Here is a 21,991-nt window from a genome sequence, read left to right on the forward strand (position 1 = left end):
TGAATCGAGGATCAGACATTTCTAAGTCTGTGACATTGAACCACTTTTAGCCTCTCTGTGCCTTGATTTGTGTCATGTGTAAAAGGGGAAATTAAAGAGAACTGAGGACTATACACAGATCCTGGTGTATCTGTCTCCAGCTTATGGCTGGAGATAGTTGAGTACAGTAGCAGCATTACTAAAAGGAGTATACTCAGTAGACTTTGAGATTTCCATATCCATCTTAATGATTAAGATTCTAAGTCTGAAAGCTTTATATCACTGTTTTTACATGGTTTTTGTTCAAGGAGTCCATTGTGCTAAAACATACATACACCATTCTGCTTGACCATAAATTTAACCTAAACTACACATTGATCATCATAAAAGGAAAGTAGTAATAGTGATTTTTCCATCCCTCTGTGAATGATGGAAGCTAACAACCATCTGTAGCTCTAGTTCCGGGGAGATCCAATGCCTTTTTCTGGCCTCCATGGGCATCGCACAACATGGGTACACTTATACATGTGCAGGCAAAACACTCATATACATTAAGTAAAAATAAATAAAATAAAAAGATGCCTTGTTGCTCTCACATATTTGATGGTGTGCAGTTGTTCTAAAAGCCATCATTCATTTCCATGCCTGGCCTGTGCCTGCTCTCAGTGTTTGCTTTAGAAAGGGATATACCATGTGAGGTGTGAGCTCCACCACTCATGATTGAATAGTAGTGAATCTAACTTCCAGAGACATTCCTCCTCAGGTTAGGCACAGATCAGAGTGCTCTACACTGCTGATTACTACTTACACACACCTACGTCAGGCAGCCTCTGTAGATGCACATGCAACCTAAGCACACCACGTGGTGGCAGCCACCTAGGTGAGGGCCAAGGCTCATGTTAGAACCTTCTCATGGCTCCCTTTCCAACAGCTCCCTTTTATTTTGATAACATGGTAGTTTAGCGAAAGGAATTGTTTTTGTTTCTTGTTCTCTCATCTTAAGATATTTATAGCATTGAGTTTGATGGGTTTTGGTAAGAGAGAATGGGGGACTTGAAGCCAAGGCATGCTAAGCACTACTACTAAGCTATACCCAGTCCAGAATTTTTATTTAGAATTATGTTTGGAAAAAATTACAGCAAAAGAAAAAAGGCTGGAGACATGGCTCATCAATTAAGAGTATGGTGCTGTTCTTCCAAGGACCCAAGTCCAGTTCCCAGCATCTGTGTCACCTATAACTCTAGCTCCAGGGGATCTGATGCCTTCTTCCGGCCCATGTGGGCACTGGACACACATGACATGCACTCACACAGACACACACACACACATAAATAAAAACAAAATTTAAAAAACAAGCATACTGCGGGGCATGGTGGCACACACCTTTAATCCCGGCTCTTGGGAGGCAGAGGCAAGCGGATCTCTGAGTTTGAGGCCAGCCTGGTCTACAGAGCAAGTTCCAGGCAGCTGGAGTTACAGGGAGACTCTGTCTCAAAAAGACGAAAAAAAAAAAAAAAAAAAAAAAAAAAAGAAAAAAAAAAAAAATTTTTTTTTAATGTAAGCCTTTTAAACCAAGGTCTTGGAGTTGGAGAGATGGTTCAGCGGTTAAGAGCACTGGCTGCTCTTGCAGAGAACCCGGGTTCGATCCCTAGCACCCACATAGTGGCTAACACTCATCTATAACTCCAGTTCCAGGGGATCCAACGCCTTCTTCTGACCTCCTTGGGCATTGCACAACACAGGTGCACTTATCTACATGCAGGCAATACACATATACACATAAAATAAAAATAATAAACAAAATAAAATAAAGAGAAATTATGTAGAAACCTTAGAAAATGCTAGTCTTTTATGTAAAATATAGTAATTGTACATTAAAGCAAGGCTTAGCAAATTTATTGCTATTTATCTCACCTCTCAGTTTCAAATTCATATAGAAAACATCCCACCTTTTTTAAAGAGCTATTAATAGTTGGAGTCTTAAGAGCCAATAAAAAGCCAGGCATGGTGACACACGCCTTTAATCCCAGCAGTGGGGAGGCAGAGGCAGGAAGATCTCTGTGAGATCAGGGCCAGCCTAGTTTTCATGGGGAGTTCCAGGCCAGCTGGGGCTACATTAAGACCCTGTCTTGAAAACCAAAAACTAAAAGCAAAAAAGCTAATAAAAGGACATATTTTCCTTAAGCATGCAGTTCTAAAGGATGATTTTTGTGCCACCCTTATTATGTGTCTTTTATTACAGGCAGCAATGTGCTATGTCCACGTAACGGCCTTGGTGGCAGAGTATCTCACACGGAAGGGTAAGGAATGATTCCTGTGCTTTGTGGAGAGAACCATTCAGGCAGATTTGGAAGTAGGGGATTGGACCGCATATAAGGCGTGCTCGTTATTTCATTCCCTGTCACAACATTTGACTGACTTGGTGGGCAGAACAGCATTGCCAGTATGAAGAAGAGCAGGTGTCATGTCATGTAACCTCATAGAGTTCTGCAAAAAGTAATTAATGAGTAACATCTGGCTGTTCCTGCCAACTAAGCTAGAGCTGAAATGACTTTATTTTCCCTTAAGATAATTCCCACTGGAACTCTTTATCAATCAAGTGACAACTGTAACAGGAAGTTATCAGACAGATTTTCTGGAATGCAGCCCAGGAGGCTTTATCATGCAAGAAGAGAGCTAGCTTCCTAAGGGATGAGGGGGCAAGTGATGCTTGTTGGTTATGCATTTGTGCCCAGACAAATGGTTCCTTCTGGCTAAACATCAGTTGCCTGGCAGAGCCGCGAAGGGTGGCATTTGGTTTTGGAATACTGAGGTTCTAGAAAAGGTGGCAGTCTGTAGACAGCACTGAAGAACAGCAGCACCAGGTCTGGGCTAATGTGTGCTTTTAAAAAGTAATGTCTGTCGGGAGGCAGAGGCAGGCGGATCTCTGTGAGATCAAGGCCAACCTGGTCTACATAGTGAGTTCCAGGACAGCTCACAGGAAGACCCTGTCTCAAAAAGACAAAAAAGAAAAAAAAGAAAGAAAGAAAGAAAGAAAGAAAGAAAGAGTCTGGGTTTGTCATTCATCAGAGCCAGAAAGAGAGAAATTAAAGGGCCCTGTGTTCACTCACTATTTCCTGCTGAGACCTTTTATCAAATGATACATTTCCTCATGTTTAGAAGCTGACCTAGCACTCCGGAGGGAACCACCTTTCTTCCCCTACAGCCATAGCACCTGCCAGAGGAGGAGCCAGGGAGGTGAGCCTGAGGGTCACCCAGCTCCTAGGGTCCCCAGCTGCTCTGTTCACATGCCATTCCCGAGTTCTGGGGTTTCTCTTTGACTCTCCACTCTCCTTCCTTCCCTTTGCCTGCACTCTCCGGGTCACTCGAAATCGTTCTTGTGGGCAATGAGAGAAGAGCGTTTTAATCATCATGTTTGCTGTTTACTTGGCACAGAAATGATGTCCTCTGTAGCGTTAACGTTGGTGGCTGGCTTTTGTAACTTTATTTTGGGCATATTAAGGTATCCATAGGTTCTGTGCTTTTCATTGGGGACTCTTTCATTTCTATATGACCAGATCAAAGCAAGGCTATCTGGGAACAGTGGTGGAGATAGTGGATAACCTGGGAATGACTGGAAATCTGGATGCAGGTGTAGCAGGAATGTCTCTGCCTTTAGGCTCAACTTTTTCAAAGCCTGATTCCAAAATACTCTGTATTCCTTTTTCCTGAAGTATGAGCAGTTTTGATTCAAGTTTTGACTTCATTTTTTTTAGATGTGTGACTAAGGCTAGAACCCAGAGTTTTGTTGCATACAAGGCAAGCTCTCTCACTGAGTTATATGTCCAGCCCTTGGCATTTTGAGGCAAGGTCTCATGATATAGCTCAGGCTGGCCTTGAACTCACAATCCTCCTGCCTCTGCCTCCTGAGTGCCAGGTTTATAGTCACGCGTTGTCACTCTTGTTTTATTGAGTAGTGGAATGTCTCAAGTCCTTCATCTACTCATTTCATACAGCTGATATTGTACAACTGGCTTGAAACTGTTTCCCAATGACCAACATGAGGAAAGACCCCATATGAGCCCTTATTGCTCAAAGAGTTGATCTTTACCCAAGACACTGATCTCACACACATACAACTTAAAGAGTATCAGATGCTGAGGCCCTGAAAGTATTCGTGCTTTCTGCTTCTTGTAGAAAAAGGGCTTCTTTTCACCCTAGGCAGCTGTTGTAGAAACCAGCCCAGGCAGCTCACAGACATAGCTGTTGAATTACCTGTGTTGCAGACTGTCATTGGAGAGAGACAGGAAAATTCCAATCTTGAGTTGCATGTTGTCCTGAGACTGAGCGATTGAGATAACCAACTGCTCGAAGGAAACAGAGTTGATTTTGAATCACTTATTTTCTCTTTCATTGGTTTTGACTGCTTCATTTCTCTCAATATGAGTGTATCTTACCAAATCAAATTTTCATGTACTTGTTATTTTACTATTAGTTTGATCTAATCACGATTTTTCAGCCAATAGTTTATTTGAAAGTTGAATGCATTTTAATTAAGGTGGGTATGAAATAAAGATTGAGAAACAAAGTGGGGAAGGTGAAGGTTAAATGTGAGGAAGCAAATGAAGAAAACAGATGCTGGTCCCCAGCCTCCCAGGTGATGCTGGCCTAACAAATAGATTTCAGCATCTGTGGTTTGAACACAGAAACACACGGGGCAGAAAGAACCCTTGAATTTCAGCCACATTCAGGTTGACAGCTCTCCTTCCTCTGCTTTGTCCCTGCCTAGGCATGTTTAGACAGGGATGCACAGCCTTTAGGGTCATCACCCCAAACATCGATGAAGAGGCATCTATGATAGAAGATGTGGGGATGCAGGATGTCCATTTCAATGAGGTGAGTGCTGGAGCTCAGGTGGATTTAAAGGTAGAGACATTGTTCTAGTTTTCCTTCAATTGCTGTGACAAAACACTCTGACCAATACCAACTTGGGGAGGAAAGGGGCTCCTGGAGTCAGAGTTTATCACTGAGGAAACCCAAGGTAGGAACTCAGGCCAGGAACCTGGAGGCAGAAGCTGGAGCACAGGCCGTGGAGGACTGCTGCTTACTGGCGTGCTCCCCTGGCCCATGCTCAGCCTACTTTCTTATACAATATAGGACCATCGCCCACAGTGGGCTAGGCCCTCCCACATCACTCAACAATCAAGAAAATGCCCCACAGACATGGCCACTGGAGAATCCAACTGAGGAAATTCCTCAATTGTGGTTCGCTCTATCAAAGTGTGTCAAGTTAGCAACTGACAGTTTGTGAATAATGAATGCTTTTGAATTTAAATATATAAAGATTATACTTACTTAAGTAACATTTATTCAAGAACCACCCCTACATAATCATTTTTTTCCCTTTAAAACAAAAATGCACTTGTTTTATACTATCAGGAGAAATTCAGAAATCATGCATTTGAATTTTTCCCAAAATAAAGATACTACACTAGATGTTTGTGAGATGGATCAGTAGATAAGAGCATTGGCTGCTCTTGTAAAAGACACAGGTTCAGTTCCCAGCACCCATATGGCAGTTAATCATCCAAAGCTCCAGTTCGAGGGCATCTAGTGCTCTCCACAGACATGGCCACTGGAGGCAATTCCCTATTGAGGCTTCCCCAACCCTGGTGTGTTCAGTTGACAACTAAAGCTATCCAGCACAGACATATACCATGTGACATTTCAGCCAACAATAGACACACAGAATGGTGATCCCATAGGATTTTATTACCTAGTGACATTGTAGCCATGTTAGTTTAAATATTCTGTAACGTGTTCTTTCAATGATAGATCACCTAAGGGCATGTTTCTTAAAACACATCCCTGTTGGTAAGCGATACACAGCTATTTCATGAACCTGCTGACCAGTGCATCAATTCAGGTTTTTCTCCTCACAGCCACTATCCACATTGAGCCTAACTAAGATGGTTTTCAAGACAACCAAAACACAGTAGCCAAAGCTCTGCCATTCTCCCTTCTTGGCAAGGCCACCTTTCTCTGGAGAAAGAGATCAAAGGGCCAGTTTATAGTAGAATACTTGATCATATCTGTCAAAAGGTCCAATGTATCTACTGTAACATTTCTTAATCTTTGTAGCAATACCTCTGACTTATGAGCTTCATTGCTGTCTTAATCTGACTTTAATGTCTCTAATTCTAGCAGTCTCATCCCTGGCCAGACACACAAAGCCCCAAGAGGTCAGACTAGGTTCCTGGCCAGAGCATCCCAGTATAGGACCTAGTACCTGTCCCCATATGAGTGCTGAGGTCCAGGACCCTCAAGAACCACCAGAGCCACCCTAACCCACCCCCATGGAGACTAGAAAGCTTGATATTTGTTACTATAGTTAATTCCTGCAAGTGCCCACCGCCCCCGCCCCCAAACAGGACAGCCAAGCAGCCACTTACCTGCAAGCACACAGTTTTGAGATCCGGCTAGGAATATGAACCAGTTTTCTGTTTGTGTTCACTATATTCTCCCTCCTGGGAATATTTGCCTTAGTAACATAGTTATATACCTGAACCCCCACCCGTCAGCCTAGGGTAGAGTAAAAGAATCAAAGGAAATCATTTTGGTTCTGCTGTCTTTTAAGGAAAAAATTAGTTATCCAACTCTTTATTTGGAGAGAAAGAATCAACAGAGAGGGATATATATCTTCTGCCTCCATTTTGTCTTGATTTGGGGACCACAGTGTGGCAGCACATGGTCAGTATTACTGTATGTAACTTTTTGTGCTGGTGAGGAAGGCCCATGAACATACATCTCCTGTAACATAAACCAGACTTGTGGACTCAGTTCTCAAAGTATGGTTCCAGAGCCCTTTCAGGAAATCTTTGAGGTCCTCACTGAGTGTGTGTATGATGCTGGATTTTCTTTGCATACATCAGCTTAGCACATAAAATAGATTGAATTTAGAAGGTAGGAGGGTCTAGATTTCAATCATTAAAAGCTTGAGCTGGGTGTGGTAGCACACGACTTCAATCCTAACACTCGGGAGGTAGAGGCAGGCAGATCTTTGTGAGATGAGGTCAGCCTGGTCTACATAGCAAGTTCCAAGCCAGCTGGGGCTACAGGGAGACCCTGTCTCAATAATCATCATCATTGTCATCATCATCAGAAGTTCTTTGTGGCTTTCAATAAACTTTAAGATGTGTAAGCAGAATCTTTTTAGCTTAAAATATTTAAGAACTGCTTTTGTAAATTGTCTGGTCTCAAATGGCTCTCAAAATTAAAAACTAATTATGAAAAGGGAAGATAATATATTGAGTGTGCTTCATGAAGTTTAAATGTTAAAATGGGTTTAACCACATAGATGAAGTCTTCGGTTTATCCTAAGGGAAAAGTAAGTTGGTTATTGCGTGCTTCAGCAGTTCCTCTGTCTTCCCATCTGGAAATGTCTGGCCAGATGGTGATTTTGTGTATGTGTGACTGGATTGTTCTCAGAACAGACATGACTGTTTTCTCTTTGCAGAAGCCATCCCTAGCCATGGTTCAGGTCATCCTTTTGGAACAGACCATTTGTTTGGAATTAGATAAGGAAAGCAGCAATGCCAAGAACAATTAGTGATTTGAATGTAAACAGTTTCCAGTAACCTGCCCTGCAGGGATGATGAAATGAAGCCCAAATTTGCTCTTCTGATTAAGTGAGACACAGAAACAGATATGAAAAGCCAATGAATAAGCTCTGAAGTCAAGTGCACACATCCTTTGGGAAACCCATGGATGGCCCCACCCCTGAGTAAGAGTTAAGCAAGGACAAGGACCACTTTATCAGCTGTTTTCAGAATATGGATGTGCCACCCTGTCCTTGAAACATAAAGTGGGTAAATCTTTAACAAGGTCCATAGTACATGACAGTCAGTAATAGTCAGGATGAGACACAGTGGGACCATAAATCCCTGACATCAAGATTCAAACTGACAGGAGAAAGAATGTTTTAAAAGACAGGAAAGTAGAAACTGCTACATCGATCTTCAGGTTGGCTGCCTGGGATGTCTGAAAGTAAAGAATAAAATGGAAAGTCTGTGCCTGAGAGGAAGGAGTTGTAGAAAGAACTGATGGGAAAGGAGCATATGGCCCAGTGTAATAAAAATCACAGCCCTTTTAATCTGCATGAGTGGATACAACTAAACACCTTAAATGCTCTAACAGGATCTGTCAGGGAGCTACCTAAAAATACAACTGTCTTAGCAGCAGACTAGTTTTTATAACAGTTAAACCTTCTCTGGTAGATATAAAGATTAACTGCCAGGTGCTTTTGATCAAATAAAGAAAAACATCCAATTCCCATTTTCAATTCTGTTTGAGAAGTTAAACACCTGGTAGATTCAAGATTCTGAGCATGCAGCCTGGAGAGATGGCTCAGTGGTTAGGAGCACTGGCTGCTCTTGCAGAGGACCCAGGTTCAGTTCTCAGTGCTCATATAACAGCTAACAAGCATCTCTAACTCTAGTTCTAAGGGATCTGATGCCCTCTTCTGGCCTCAACAGGCATTGTATAACATAGGTGCACTTACATATATGCAGGCAAAACATTCATACACATAAAGTAAAAATAAATAAAGAAAATTGGAAAAAAAGACTATTCTGTGTTCCCCCATGGTACCAGAGCCCTATTGGACCCATGTGGCTTATTATCTCCCTCTCTTGTTAACTGAAATGGTACCAAGGGCCTGGCAGAATGTGGTGGTGCATGCCTTTAATACCAACACTTGGGAGGTAGAGGCAGATGGATCTCTGGTGTATTCAAGGCCAGCCTGGTCTACATAGCAAGTTCCAGGCCAACCAGGACTACATAGTGAGGGAGAGTGTGAAATATGAGGAAGGGCCAGCTGACAGACCCCGTGGACTTTCCTTAAAGACTGTTCCTGGCAGGTGGAAAGGGCCCCAGTCCCTTGACACCCTCACCCTGCCCTGTGACCTCCACTGGGACCACCCATGGTCTAGCTCAGCCCAAGAATCAGAAGACAGGAAGCCCATCATGTAGACCAACGATGCTGATGTGTCTGCTTCCCAGAGCAGAACTGAGGTGAGGGCCAAGAGGAGCTCCAGGGGGAAGAACAATGGTTAATCCTCATTGTTAACCTATTTGTAACCCCACATCGATACCCGTGGCAATCTGCCTTACTTCACTTTCATAGGTATTATAAAAGTGAACAGGTATCTGTCCCTTTCACAGTCTGCTTAGCACTGTGTTTTTCACATTTATGAGGGCTTTTCTTGGTGATTTTGCTGTTTAAACTGGCCCCAAGCATAGGGCTGAGGTGCTCTCTAGGGATTCTAAGTCAAAGAACACTATGCTCTAGCATTGTTGGACATGAATTTAATGTTAATGAATCAACAGAGCATGTTTGATTGTATGTCTTTACAGAAGAACACACATAAAACAAGGTTATGTATTGATTGTCTTAGGAAAATGTAACCAGAGGCTTGTAGGAACCTAGCCTCGCATTTTCTTAGGAAGTGGGCCAGCATCCCGACCAGTGTTGACAGTAACTTTATAGAATGGCGCCGCCCCTCATATAAGGAGAACTGACTGCCGCTAACCCGTTAATTGTTGTTTCATAGAACAGTAAATCCTACCTGGGCAGAATCACTATTGAGTAAAGTGAGCATTGTATAAACTCAACCCAACAAGTCTCTGGCTTCCATGAGACAAAATTGTTTCTATTCTGAAACACCTACTGGTAATAAACAAAATGTTCATATCCATAGAATGTTCCAGAAGGTAAGCCAGCAGAATATATCAGTGATTTCTGTTTATACCTCATCTAAGATTGACAGTTTTAACCCCATCCAACCTTTTGCTTCACTGGAAGTGTTCCAGAACCACACAAGTTATATATGTTTTCTCCTAGTGTAGTGTTTTTCCCAAAAGGTATTGATAGTGAGTGGGGAGCTTAGCCAGCTCCCTACTGTTCTATCCTTGCCTCTCACCAGAACATATTTCCCTGCCTCAGTTTGAAACTTGGATGTGAGCTAGATGCTAGAGATACAAGGCGTGGGGCACGAAATGGAGTCCCTGTGTAGCTTTCTTCCCATTGAGGAAGAACGTATAGTCCATAGTCCCTGAGAATTTGAATTAGAAGTTGTCTGAGTTCTTGTGACCTGGAAATTTCTATACCGACTTTGTTGATTCATCCACAAACTAACTGTATGTGTCTAGTGTTAGCCAGGAATATGTAAGGAAGGAACCTGTCTCAGAGAGTTTCACCCAGAGCAGTAACACCCAGACTTCAGTGTACTTAGAATTTACATGGATTCTTGATATAAATCTAGATGATACCCTCTCTTGACCCTAACCTCCAGATTCAGCTAAGTAGATGTGAGGTTCAAGAACTGATATTTTATAAGATTTATTTTAAATTTATTTATGTATAGGTATATTTGTCTGTGTGAGTGTCTGCCGCATGTGTGCAGGTGACCATGGAGGCCAGTGTCAGATCCTTTAGAGCTGGAGTTACATACAGGTGGTTATGCACTTCCTGACGTGGGTGCTGGGAACTGAACTTGGGTCTTCTGGAAGAACAGCAAATGCTCTTAACCACTGAACCATCTCTCCAGCTCCTAGACTTGGCATTTTAACAAGTGCGACAGGTAATTAGTTTAATGCAAATGATCCTCAACAGTATTTTGAGAAATGATGACACAGTAGAAATGCCTTATGCTGTAATAGTATGCCATTGCCCGAGCCACCTCACAGGTTCAGCTATGCCCAAATACTAGATATCAGAGATGGCACCTAGCTTCGTTTTTTATTAGCATTGAATTAATCCTAAGAGAGAACTGATGACACGTGAAAAAAATTAAATACCCTATACAAACGCTTTCTCATATGGAAACTGCAATGCATTTATACTTTCCTTTTGACACACTGCATAAGCGTGATGCTTCCATAGGCAGAAGTCCAGTATCCTCAGTGGCTTTACTATGACATCCTGAAAAGTGAAATTGGCTAATTACATTTTTTTAAACTTTCTCAATGGCTTATGAGCTTCATTCATTGAGATCTTTATGTCTAATGTCATAAAACATGCACCTTCCAGATGCATGGGGTTCATAGACACCCTACTCCAACCAATCAATTCTTAGATGTGTCAACAATTTTGAAAAATATCTTAGTGTTTGTTTATACAAGATGCTAAACCCATCAAGCGTTCTGTATGACTGCTTTTCAAGGTTATCACCATCACCATTGTGTGGCTTTGTTCTGGTTTCCAGGAATGATAATTACTGAAAATTCAAAGTAAATGTAATCTCTGCTTTTAATACATATGCTTCATATTTCATATATACACACCAACGTTTAGTTAGTATGTCTTAGTTTTATGATTCTTTATAATTTTGTATTGACATATGACCTCTTAACTGTTTATGATTACTGCCTCTTATTTCTATCCAAAGTCTTGTTACTTCATGGACCATCTGTAAATGTGTAGGTGTAGAATTAACATCAGTTTGAATAGATTACCACATTAGGCTCTGGTGTTCAGTAATCCACACTCTGTTTTCATGAGAGAAGAATTTAGGTGGTTTTTTTGTAATATTTTATTTATTAGTTTTATTTTATGTGTATGCTTGTATTGCCTGCATGTAGGTAAGTGCACCTGTGTCGTGCAATGCCCACAGAGGACAGAAGAGCTTGTCGGAACCCCTGGAACTGGAGTTATAAACAGTTATTAGCTGCCATGTGGGTGCTGGGATTCAAACCCAAGTCTTCTGCAAGAACAGCCCATGTTCTTAATTGCTGAGCCATCTCTCCAGCCCCAGGTGGTGGGTTTTTTAAAATAAAGAAAACATTTTTAGTTTTTTACTAATTCTGCTTTCTATAGCATGCATTACCGTTTCTTTAAGATAAGAAATGAATTTGGATTGATAAACTACAGCTCTTGAATGCCTCCTGAATCAGAAAAGAAGATTAAAAATATTCACCAGAGTATAAAAATTAATAACATGTCATTTCTTAATTCATTATAGCAATCAAGAGTTGTTTTGGTGGTAGTTTTTCATAATATCCACCAATCTCTATTTGCTTTATTAAATGTTTCCATTTTCTAACCATTCTGGAGAATCTCCCTGGTTGAATTCCATCTTTCTGTGCCAAATATAACAAATTTTTCCATAATGAACTCAACTATTTGTACCATATTATACTTAAATACATATGTCAATATACATATACTACTTAAATTCAGGCTCTATTTTTATTAAACCTCCTCATGTTTCTAAGTTGACTAAACCAAAGTAAAAAAACTATTCAAATCTTAATCTACCAATTAGTAACATTGGACTCAGAAGAGTACGCACAGGCTCTACTTAACATACATTTACAAAGTGACAAGATCTAGGGCTATTTGTAATGTACCTAAAAGGTTGCTGTACACAAATACCTTATGTGGATAGACAGAGCACCATTTCAATGTCAGTTATTACCTTCTTCATATAATATTTCATTGTCTGTTATGGTGGTTAATATATGGTTATATTTTCATGGCTTGTAAAATTATCTACATTTGAGGCTGGAGAGATGGCTCAGAAGTTAAGAGCACTTGCTGTTCTTTTAGAGGACCCAGGTTCAGTTCTCAGCACCTACATAGCAGCTACATAGCACCTACATAGCAGCTAACAACTATCTGTAACTCCAGTTCCAAGAGATTCCACATCCTCTTCTGACCTCCTTGGGTACTGTGTGCATGTCATATACATACAGACAAGCAGGCACATCCACAAAAATAAAAATAAATTTAAAAATGTTAAAGATACCTTTTTTAAAAAAGTTATCTACATCTAGGCCAGAGATAGTGGCACACACCTTTCATCCCAGCACTCAGGAGGCAGAGGCAGGTGGATCTCTATGAGATTGAGGTCAGCCTGGTCTACAGAGCGAGTTCCAGGCTAGCTGTGGCTACAGGAAGACCCTCTCTTTCTCTCTCTCCACACACACACACACACTCCCCTTTTGGTAGGATATAACTGTTGCAGTCATGATCACGATATGTATTTACATATTTACTAATTATTTTACTAATATATATATATTTACCAATTCTTTTGCCAGCTTAGTATATGTTTAACCCTTCCCATTTTCCCTTCCTTCTGTCTAGATACTGATTCAGATTTTCTTCTCCAGCCCATGATCTACTGCCTATTCTTCACATACTATGCTGTCTTTGTTCCCTTGCCTTTGCTCGGGCCTCTTACTTCTTTTCCCACCTTTCTCCTTCACCTTATTAAACTCCTGATCATCTGTTAAGACTCAGTTGGTTTTCACTTTCTCCAGCTTTCTGTACCTCCCAGCTCCCTCATCCTTGGATGGAGACTCCTCCTCTCTGCATTCCCGATTCCCTGTAACTTCTTTATCAGTTCACTTACCACTGTCTTACATAATCTCTTTATGGCTCCATCTTCCACACTAGACTTTGAGCTCTGGGAGAGCACAAAGCTCTGTGTTGAATGAGAGAGGATAGTTGGCTCCCCAGCTCACCCAAATACCCACTGATGATGATAAATAAACCAGCCATGCCTGCTCTCAACTCAGAACATCTGCCCTTATGACTTCTAGCAAGGGGGATATATTTTAAATTACTGTGTTTTCTTCTATCTCTGACATCTCAACATGCATGTCATAGCACTTCCAGTTGGTGGTTCTGAGTCTATAGTACATCAGTTCTGAGACAGATTGCATGTGTCCTTATGGGCCCCCTGTCCAAAGCAAATTTCATTTACGTTACACAGCCTAACAGACTGTGTATTCATTTGTGACTGTTAACAAATACATGAAAGAAACAATTGTCTCTGTTGTTTCTGGGCTAAGGTAAGACCAAAAAAGAAAGAAAGAATGAAATCATGGTAGAAGGGAATAGTGAAACTTAGTTTTCACCCAGTGGCAGTCAGGAATCAGAGAGAGACAGCAAGGGACTAGGGACAAGATACTCTTCAAAGGCACACCCTCAGAGTTCCATCCAGACATTGATCTATGATAGCTCTACTTCTGCTTTTGAATAAGTGAGTTTATTAAGTATGTAGCCAACAAAAGTAAAAGAACAAATAGCAGGTAGGAGATAGAGAGAAGTAGCCAATAGCAAAACAGCATCAAATCTGGCTCTTACCAGCATCCAGCAGAGATTGGTGTAGCCCAGCTGGGAGAGGAAGCAAAGTAACACCATCAAATCAGGTACTGCCAGCATCCAGCAGAAAGGACTGAGGAAGCCCTGCTGGAGCTTTGTGGAGACTAAGCTTTGCTCTGCGTAGAAATCTCATGGTCATTAACTCTACTAGCACTTGGAAGGTGGAGGGAGCAGGGTACGGAGTTAAAGGATTGGACAATGTGAGACCCTGTCTCAAACAAAAGTGATTTCAGATTCTTATTACACTGCAGCTTCTAAGGCATGGGATTAAGAGCATCTAACTTTTTTGCTTTTCCAGATCCACAGTAAATAAGGTGCCATCATTTGTACATTTATGTGCACAGGGAAGTGGAACCAACTATACTTTTCCCACAGCGTTTACATTTGTCTGTAAAGAAACCCAGAAGCTGGAATGAAAGGGACCAAATGATTAGTCTGAAAGTCATACCTTAGAGTAGCTTCAAAATAGCAAAGTTCCATGCTGTTGGTTATTTCATTATCAGAAGAAAGCATTGACTGTATGATATTGTCATCTCCTTGGGGAATTGGGTTTTTTTTGACTTCCTTCTGCTGCTGCTGCAGTTCTACAGCAGCACTGAGGTTGCAAATACTTGAGGAATGCCCATTGGTAACGAGCCTGACCTAAGATTTTTGAGAAATACAAGGCTTCGATAAATCCTAACAACCCATCTCCCACAGAAAGGACAGTTGCTATTGCCTGATGATGTTGCTAATATTATTGAGAAAAATGCAAACTGATTTATTGGTCAAAAAATACTTGACTACTGACTATGTATGTGGTTCTGTGGGATCACATGTATCCCAGTAGAAATAAGATTTTTTAAACAAAATTAATATAAAGTAGAAAGTGATTATTGAAGTGAGAGAAGTCATTTAACTGGCCTCAGAATTAATATACAGAGTTTACAGTTCCCACTGCTTTCTAGGGGCAGGTTTTTATTGATCCTCACAAACACCAATGAGGAAGAGCCCTAAAAGGCATTCCATTTATTTCACAAGCATGCAAAGGTGGATATATGACACTATAATTATGCAAGCTTTATTTTTATTCTTTTAGCTTTATATAAACAGAGAAACATGACATATTTGTCATGCTTAGCACGCTAGATCATCCATTAGAAAAGACTTGAAATATAAGGAACACAGGTGTCTACATAGTATAAATGCATGGGAGATGGGATAGCTCTGGAACGTTCTCTGAGTTCTTTGTAGTTATTACGGTGGTTACTGAATACATCCGGCTTTAGTGAGACCTACAATGAAGCCTGAGACAACTGTCCTGTCTTTTTATAAGCACTGGTGCAGAGTTCAGTCTCACAAATGACATTTTTATGGTATGTGTGTATCATAAATATGACATAGGAGTTAAATGGTCTTGCCTAGATAGTATCATCTGGAAAACTGAATCATAACTGCTTGAAACTATTATTTTCCTTGACACTATTAACCATAGGCATTGGGCCTATGATGAAACATTAGATTAAAAATGAAAAATACATGGGCTGGGGATGTGGTTCCATTGGTAAAGTGTTTGTCTGACATGAATGAAGATCTGTGTTCATGTCTCAGCACTGCGTTAAACAGGGTGAGGCCAGCTTGTGATACATGAGACTCGGCTTCACACACACACACACGCACACACACACACACACACACACACACAGGAATTGCCTTTCATTTAGAGTATTATAGAAGAGGCAAATATGCTAATCTTGTTGAATCCAAACCTTTAACAGAGTTATCAGTGATACAGATGCTTGGCTGGGGTAGAGGCCATTTCTTCACTCCCCTTCCATGGCCATGAGACGAATGCTAGCCCTAGTCAGCTCCATGCTGCCTCTCTTGTGTCCTGACTAGTAGGAACATTTCTGTCCCAACATTCCAAGCTGGCAACCCCAAACTCAACCATCATGTCACCATGGTGTACCAATGGTTGTGGCCAAGAAAATGTTCATGCTCATTAGTGTAAATTCAAGCCACTTGCTCTAATTCCTGAGCCATGGATAGTGTTACTTTTTCCAAAGTGCAAGAGCTCTAAGGAAAGGTGAGTGACTGTGCAAATTTCTATAGAAAGAAATCGCCAAGGGAAGGAGAAGAGGATGTTGGTAAAGCAGGCTCAGGACCCACCACACTTCATCACTAACTTCAGGATGTTTTCACTGGACTTGAGGTCATGCTTGGTAACTCTCCATACCTCTACGTTATCAGTGTTCATTGGAAAGGAAAAAGAAATTCCTAAATTATTTCTCTAAGAAGAGAAATAATAACAGGAGTAGAGAGCTTGTATGAAGATGTCAGTGTCAGATTTCCAGGGAAATTAATATTATACCATCGTGTAGCGTGACTCCTTAATCTTTGCATATAAGCATGATTTGGGGAGAAAACAGCCCCTTGAAAAACATGGTACTGAGTTGTTACAGTCATGGAATCAGTGTTTTTAAATAATGTGCATTTTGAAATTCCACCCCAAGCAGCCTCCAGGTAGCACCTTCTACAGCGAGTGCAGTATCACTCTCCCCATAATGCTCTTCTCTTGCCCTGGCCTTCCTCTTTGATCAGGATGTGCTGATGGAGCTGCTGGAGCAATGTGCAGATGGGCTTTGGAAGGCAGAACGCTACGAGCTGATCGCTGACATCTACAAACTCATCATCCCCATCTATGAAAAGCGGAGGGATTTTGAGGTATCTCCCTTTTTTGTTTGTTTGTTTTTATGCCCTGTTTGAAAGAACAGTGAGATGCTGTGTGCTAGACCTCATATGCAAAGAAATCCAGCAGGCCTTGGTTCAGTGATGCCCAAGTGTTCTTTAATTCTCCACATTACACCAAAGGTGTTCACTAGTCACCACCTATAAAGACTTATCAAACTTTTACACATATCTGGGCATCACCTAGACAAACACCACCATGTCTTGAACTACAAGAATTCCTACACCAGGGATTGGAGAGCTCAGCAATTAAGAACACTGGCTGTTCTTGCAGAGCACCTGGGTTCTGTTCAGCACCCACATGGCAGCTAACAACCATACATAACTCCAGTTCCAGGGGATCTGATGCCCTCTTCTGACCTCCATAGGCAATTGCATGACACCAGTGCACTTACATACATGCAGGCAATACACTGACACACATTAAATAAAAATAATAATTTTTTTAAAGTTCCCACCTAGCACTCCGCTTTTGAAAATTTACCACAGTTTTGTAATCACCAGGGGCCCTCTTTCTCAGAGCTCTTCCTTGCTTCACCTGTATGGGAAAATGGCCACCTTTCCTTCTTCTGGGACTCGGGAGTCAACCACTGCCCCAACAAATGGAGTATGGAAAGCATAGCCTAAAACAGCATGGAAGAACCTTCTCTGCTGTCTCGTGGCACCTTGAAAATAGAATTTGCTTGCTATGGTGGGTGCTCATAGCAGGTTTGGACAGGAAATCTAGAATAGATAAATTATCAGGGTTACTACACAATCAAAATATATTCTTGGGGCTGAGGAAATAGATCAGTCAGCAAAGTGATTCCCTTCCAAGTCCTAGGACCAAAGTTTGATCCCCAGAGCCCACATAAAAAAGCCAAGCATCGTGGTGCAGGCTATAATGTCGGTGCTGGTGAGGCATAAACAGGAGAATTCCTTGGGCTCTCTGGTCAGCCAGCCTAACCTACTCAGCAAGTTCCAGGCCAGTAAGAGACACTGTCTTAAGAAAAAGTGGACAGACCCTGAGGAACAATGCCCAAGACTGTCCTCAGGCCTCTACTTGTGCTCATACACATGAACCCGCACACACTCGAACACATACTGATTTTTCTTTTTTTAACTCAAGTTCAAGGTATTTTCAGCTAAATTATCATGTTTCTTATTTGTAAATGTATTTTTCTACTTGCAAGTGGAAGAAATGGGTTCTGTTCTACTTTCCAGAGGCTAGCCCATCTGTATGACACACTGCACCGAGCCTACAGCAAAGTAACTGAGGTCATGCACTCAGGCCGCAGGCTTCTAGGGACCTACTTCAGGGTGGCCTTCTTCGGACAGGTGAGCTTCCCCTCCGTTCTGTAGACTGTCCCAAGTCTTTTACTTCAAAGTGATGTCTTACAAATTTTCCATTCTATAAATGCTACTTTGATGAATTTGTCTTGTGTACCTTGGTTCTTATCTTCTGCTGTAGTAAACTTTCTGCTTTTTTCCCCTTTTTTCCTGTCTTTCCTTTGTTACTTTCTTAAGGCAGCGGTAAGTTCTTCCTCCATAAGATGTTCTTAGCAACATCCTTGGTACTTGAGTGTGGTTTGCCAAGTTTCCTTTTCAAGTCTGTTTATTGTCTAGTCATTTCAAACTCCAGTAAGAAAATTAACATTTTATTCCATTTACAGAAATCATCTGTTTCCTTCTACATCTACATTGCATGTTTTAAACCAAAATTAAGACCTCCTGGTTTCCCTTGTGCCTGTGTATCTTGGTCTTTTCTATAATATCTCCACAAGTATATTTACCATTGTAATACTTGAGCAACCCAATCTGAGGGGGTTTATTTAAACTTAAGTTTTAACCTCCAAGCTCTAACATTATTTAATGGAATAAAATATCATCCATTTATTTAGAATGTGTGATTTTTCTATGAGCATTTTATAACCTTCACTTTATTCTGTTTATTGTCTTTTATAACTTTATAGCAATACCAGTTTACAGACAGTGAAACAGATGTGGAGGTAATTACAATAAATGCTTCAAAAGCAAGTAATGTAGCAAAATGACTGCTTCTAAACTGGTTTGATGTGGATTTTGTTTGTTTCATGTTAGCCTGCTTTTTATTTTTACATGTATTTTGGGGTTTGTACCATTTTCTCTATTTTAGATAAGAAACTTTTAAAATTTCATTTCCAATATTAACCCCAATGTGGACTTTCAAATTTTCAACCTTTTTCACTTCCCAAACAATTCCAAACCTGTGACTAAACGTGATTGGTGCTACATAGTGCCTGGTGATCTTGAAAGCATTTTCTGATATTATGCCACAGACCTTTAATATTGTTTTTCTCATGAGAACAAAAAATTGAATTCGGCAAAATCAAAGTCCCTCAAACTTTATATGCTTTCTGCTTCACCTCCACCAGACCTGAACGTTTCAGGTCTTTTAAAGTTCTGTGTGGAGGGAGAGGTCTGAGGCAGGGATATGTATGTTCGTCCATGGCCCATCACTGACATCATGGGCTGCAGGTCAATTTTCAGTGAGATCTGCATCCTGGGAATGTGAAACAGGCTTGACTCCCAGTAGACATCACTGGAACAACACAACCTCAAACCCCAGATCTTTCATTTCACCAACACTTAATGACAGCATTCTAGAATAAGTTTGCAATTTTGTGTTTTCCTTTTACCTTTGCACCCAGACTCTGTTACTACTGTTTTGGACAGCCTGTTTAAATAGGATTTTATTTTGAATCATTCCTTAGATGTCATCTTCTTGTTGTTGTTTTTCCATTGCTTTTTTTTTTGTTATTGTTACTATTTTTCACCCTTATAAAAGAACCTTCCTGGGTATGCAGCCTTGGGGGGAATGCTCCAGGACAGCATTAATTGTGTTTTTCCTCACAGGGATTCTTTGAAGATGAAGATGGAAAAGAGTATATTTACAAAGAACCCAAACTCACACCTCTGTCAGAAATTTCTCAGAGACTCCTTAAACTTTACTCAGATAAATTTGGTTCTGAAAATGTGAAAATGATACGGGATTCTGGCAAGGTATGATGACTGTTGGATATAGTTCATAGCACTTTTACATTAATTATATGTTATTGTTATATATTGTGTATTCGTAACTGTGTATAGAAAAGAAAATGAAGAGAAAAATTAAGGAGAGTTGGCTTTCAGTGACTGGTGTGTTTTTTTCTCTTAATACTTTTCTGTGCTTTTCATTATATGCTTAACACTGAGGAAATCTTTACTGCATCATTTTCAAAGCATCTTTCTTTAGTTGGGCTTTCACTCAACCTTGTAAGCTCAATATTCTGGAGGCTGAGGCAGGAAGATCATAAGTTGCAAACCAGCCTAAGTTACATAGTGAGACCGTTTCCAACCTCCTATTTCCTTCCTGTTCCTTCCCCTTAGCAAAGTACACATGACATGACGTGACTGTGCTCCTGGTGGCTGAAGTACAGACATGGACAGACCAAGGAATTAACTCACCTGCCCACATGACTGTTAGGAATGAGATATTCTTTGTTTAGAGTGACTCTCTGCTGATGCTTGGCTCTCATGAGGACCCTTCCCAAACCTACACAGTTATCCTGTGCAGTTGTGTCCCACTCTGTTCAGAAGATCTCTGGGAAGCCAGGTGTCCCTCTGCTTCCCAACCTTAGGCAAAAGAGGCACTCCTGTTCTCTGTATCAGTAATCTGCTGTGCCTAGCAAGGTAGCACATGCCTTTAATCCCTGCTCTTGGGAGGCAGAACAGGTTGGTCTTTGTGAGCTGGAGGCTAGCCTGGCCTATATTGCGAATTCCAGGCCAGCCTTAGTGAGATCCTGTCAAGGGAAGGAGGGAGGGAGGAAAGGAAGGTCGATTTTTTTTTTTTTTTAAATGCTCTCCTTGAGCTAGTTGTGGTGGCATACATCTTTAATCCTAGCATTCAAGAGGCAGAAGCAGGCAGATCTCTGTGAGTTCGAGCCTAGCCTGGTCAACGTAGTTAGTTCAGACCAGCCAGTGAGACCTATCTCAAAAAAAAAATACATATAATAAAATAAAATAATTTATGCTCTTAAAAAAGTGTTCTGGGGCCAGGTATGGTCGCACACGCCTTTAGTCCCAGCCCTTGAGGGGCAAAGGCATGTGGAGCTCTGTGAGTTCAAGGCCAGCTTGGTCTACATAGTACGTTCCAAGCCAGCCACACTACAGGGATGCACTGTCTCAAAAAGACCAAAAAAAAAAAATGTTCTGGAGACTGGAAGGATGGCTCAGTGGTTAAGAGCATTTGCTGCTCTTACAGAGGACCCAGGTTTGAATCCCAGTACCACATGGCAGCTAACAACCACCCATAACTCCAGTTCCAAGGGATTTGACACCCCCTCTGACCTCCGTGGGCATTGTACAACATGGGTGCACTTATATACACGCAAGCAATATACTCATACACATAAAATAAAAATAATAAATAAAATAGTTTTTTAAAAAGTGTTCTGCTGCCAGGTGTGGTTACCACCTGTAATTCCAGCAGTCAGAGAGGCTGAAATAGGAAGATCATGAGTTCAAGGCCAGCCTGGTCTATATAACCAGATCCTGTCTTTAAAAAAAAAGAGCTCAAGCATGATGGTACACACCTTTGGTCCTAGCACTTGGGAGGCAGAGATAGGCAGATCTCTATGATTTGCCCCTTGAGAGACAAAGGCAGGTGAAGCTCTGTGAGTTCAAGGCAAGCCTGGTCTACATAGTTCCAAGCCAGCCCAGGGGTACATAGTGAGACCATCTCAAAAACAAATAGACGAAACCCCAACTGTGCTCCACATCTTTTCATCAGTGAGAAGCCCTGCCTCTTTTTTATTTATTTATTTATTTATTTATTTATTTATTTATTTATTTTAAAGCAAAGGTTTCTTTATTTTTTTTTAAATTTTTTTTTACAATTAAAGTTACAGTTTTAACAATATACAAAGCAAAATATTACAGTAATTCAGATTTTAAAAAAGATTTTAAGAGTCAAAGGTGGTGGATGACCATAAGGAAACAGAGATTTCCAGACATCTGATTAGTTACTCATGTGAACTCACAGCAATGATGACAGCATGCACAAGTCCCATGCAAGCTCAAACCAGACAAAATCCCAGCATAGACATGGAGAAGTGGGTAAGAAACCCCAACGAAGCC

General features: G+C 41.0%; 1 protein-coding gene across 30 annotated transcripts in view; it reads left to right on the plus strand.

Annotated features, from left to right (window-relative positions):
• Nucleotides 1–21,991, plus strand: part of Dock9 (dedicator of cytokinesis 9) — a 333,922-nt gene that overhangs the window by 291,140 nt on the left and 20,791 nt on the right. For 12 of the 30 annotated variants that reach the window (XM_029558890.1, XM_017795710.2, XM_008823570.3 and 9 more), the window contains exons 44-51: nucleotides 2,222–2,279; nucleotides 3,139–3,216; nucleotides 4,748–4,854; nucleotides 16,709–16,831; nucleotides 18,059–18,172; nucleotides 18,362–18,367; nucleotides 18,808–18,843; nucleotides 19,730–19,876. In XM_029558890.1, coding sequence (XP_029414750.1) covers nucleotides 2,222–2,279; nucleotides 3,139–3,216; nucleotides 4,748–4,854; nucleotides 16,709–16,831; nucleotides 18,059–18,172; nucleotides 18,362–18,367; nucleotides 18,808–18,843; nucleotides 19,730–19,876 — 669 coding nt within the window. The remainder of the gene's footprint in view (nucleotides 1–2,221; nucleotides 2,280–3,138; nucleotides 3,217–4,747; nucleotides 4,855–16,708; nucleotides 16,832–18,058; nucleotides 18,173–18,361; nucleotides 18,368–18,807; nucleotides 18,844–19,729; nucleotides 19,877–21,991) is intronic. The other 18 variants (XM_008823584.3, XM_008823579.3, XM_029558903.1 and 15 more) reach the window with 3 other exon arrangements.

Source organism: Nannospalax galili, unplaced genomic scaffold (genome assembly GCF_000622305.1).
Source record: "Nannospalax galili isolate Female #2095 unplaced genomic scaffold, S.galili_v1.0 scaffold528, whole genome shotgun sequence".
NCBI classification, from domain to species: domain Eukaryota; kingdom Metazoa; phylum Chordata; class Mammalia; order Rodentia; family Spalacidae; genus Nannospalax; species Nannospalax galili.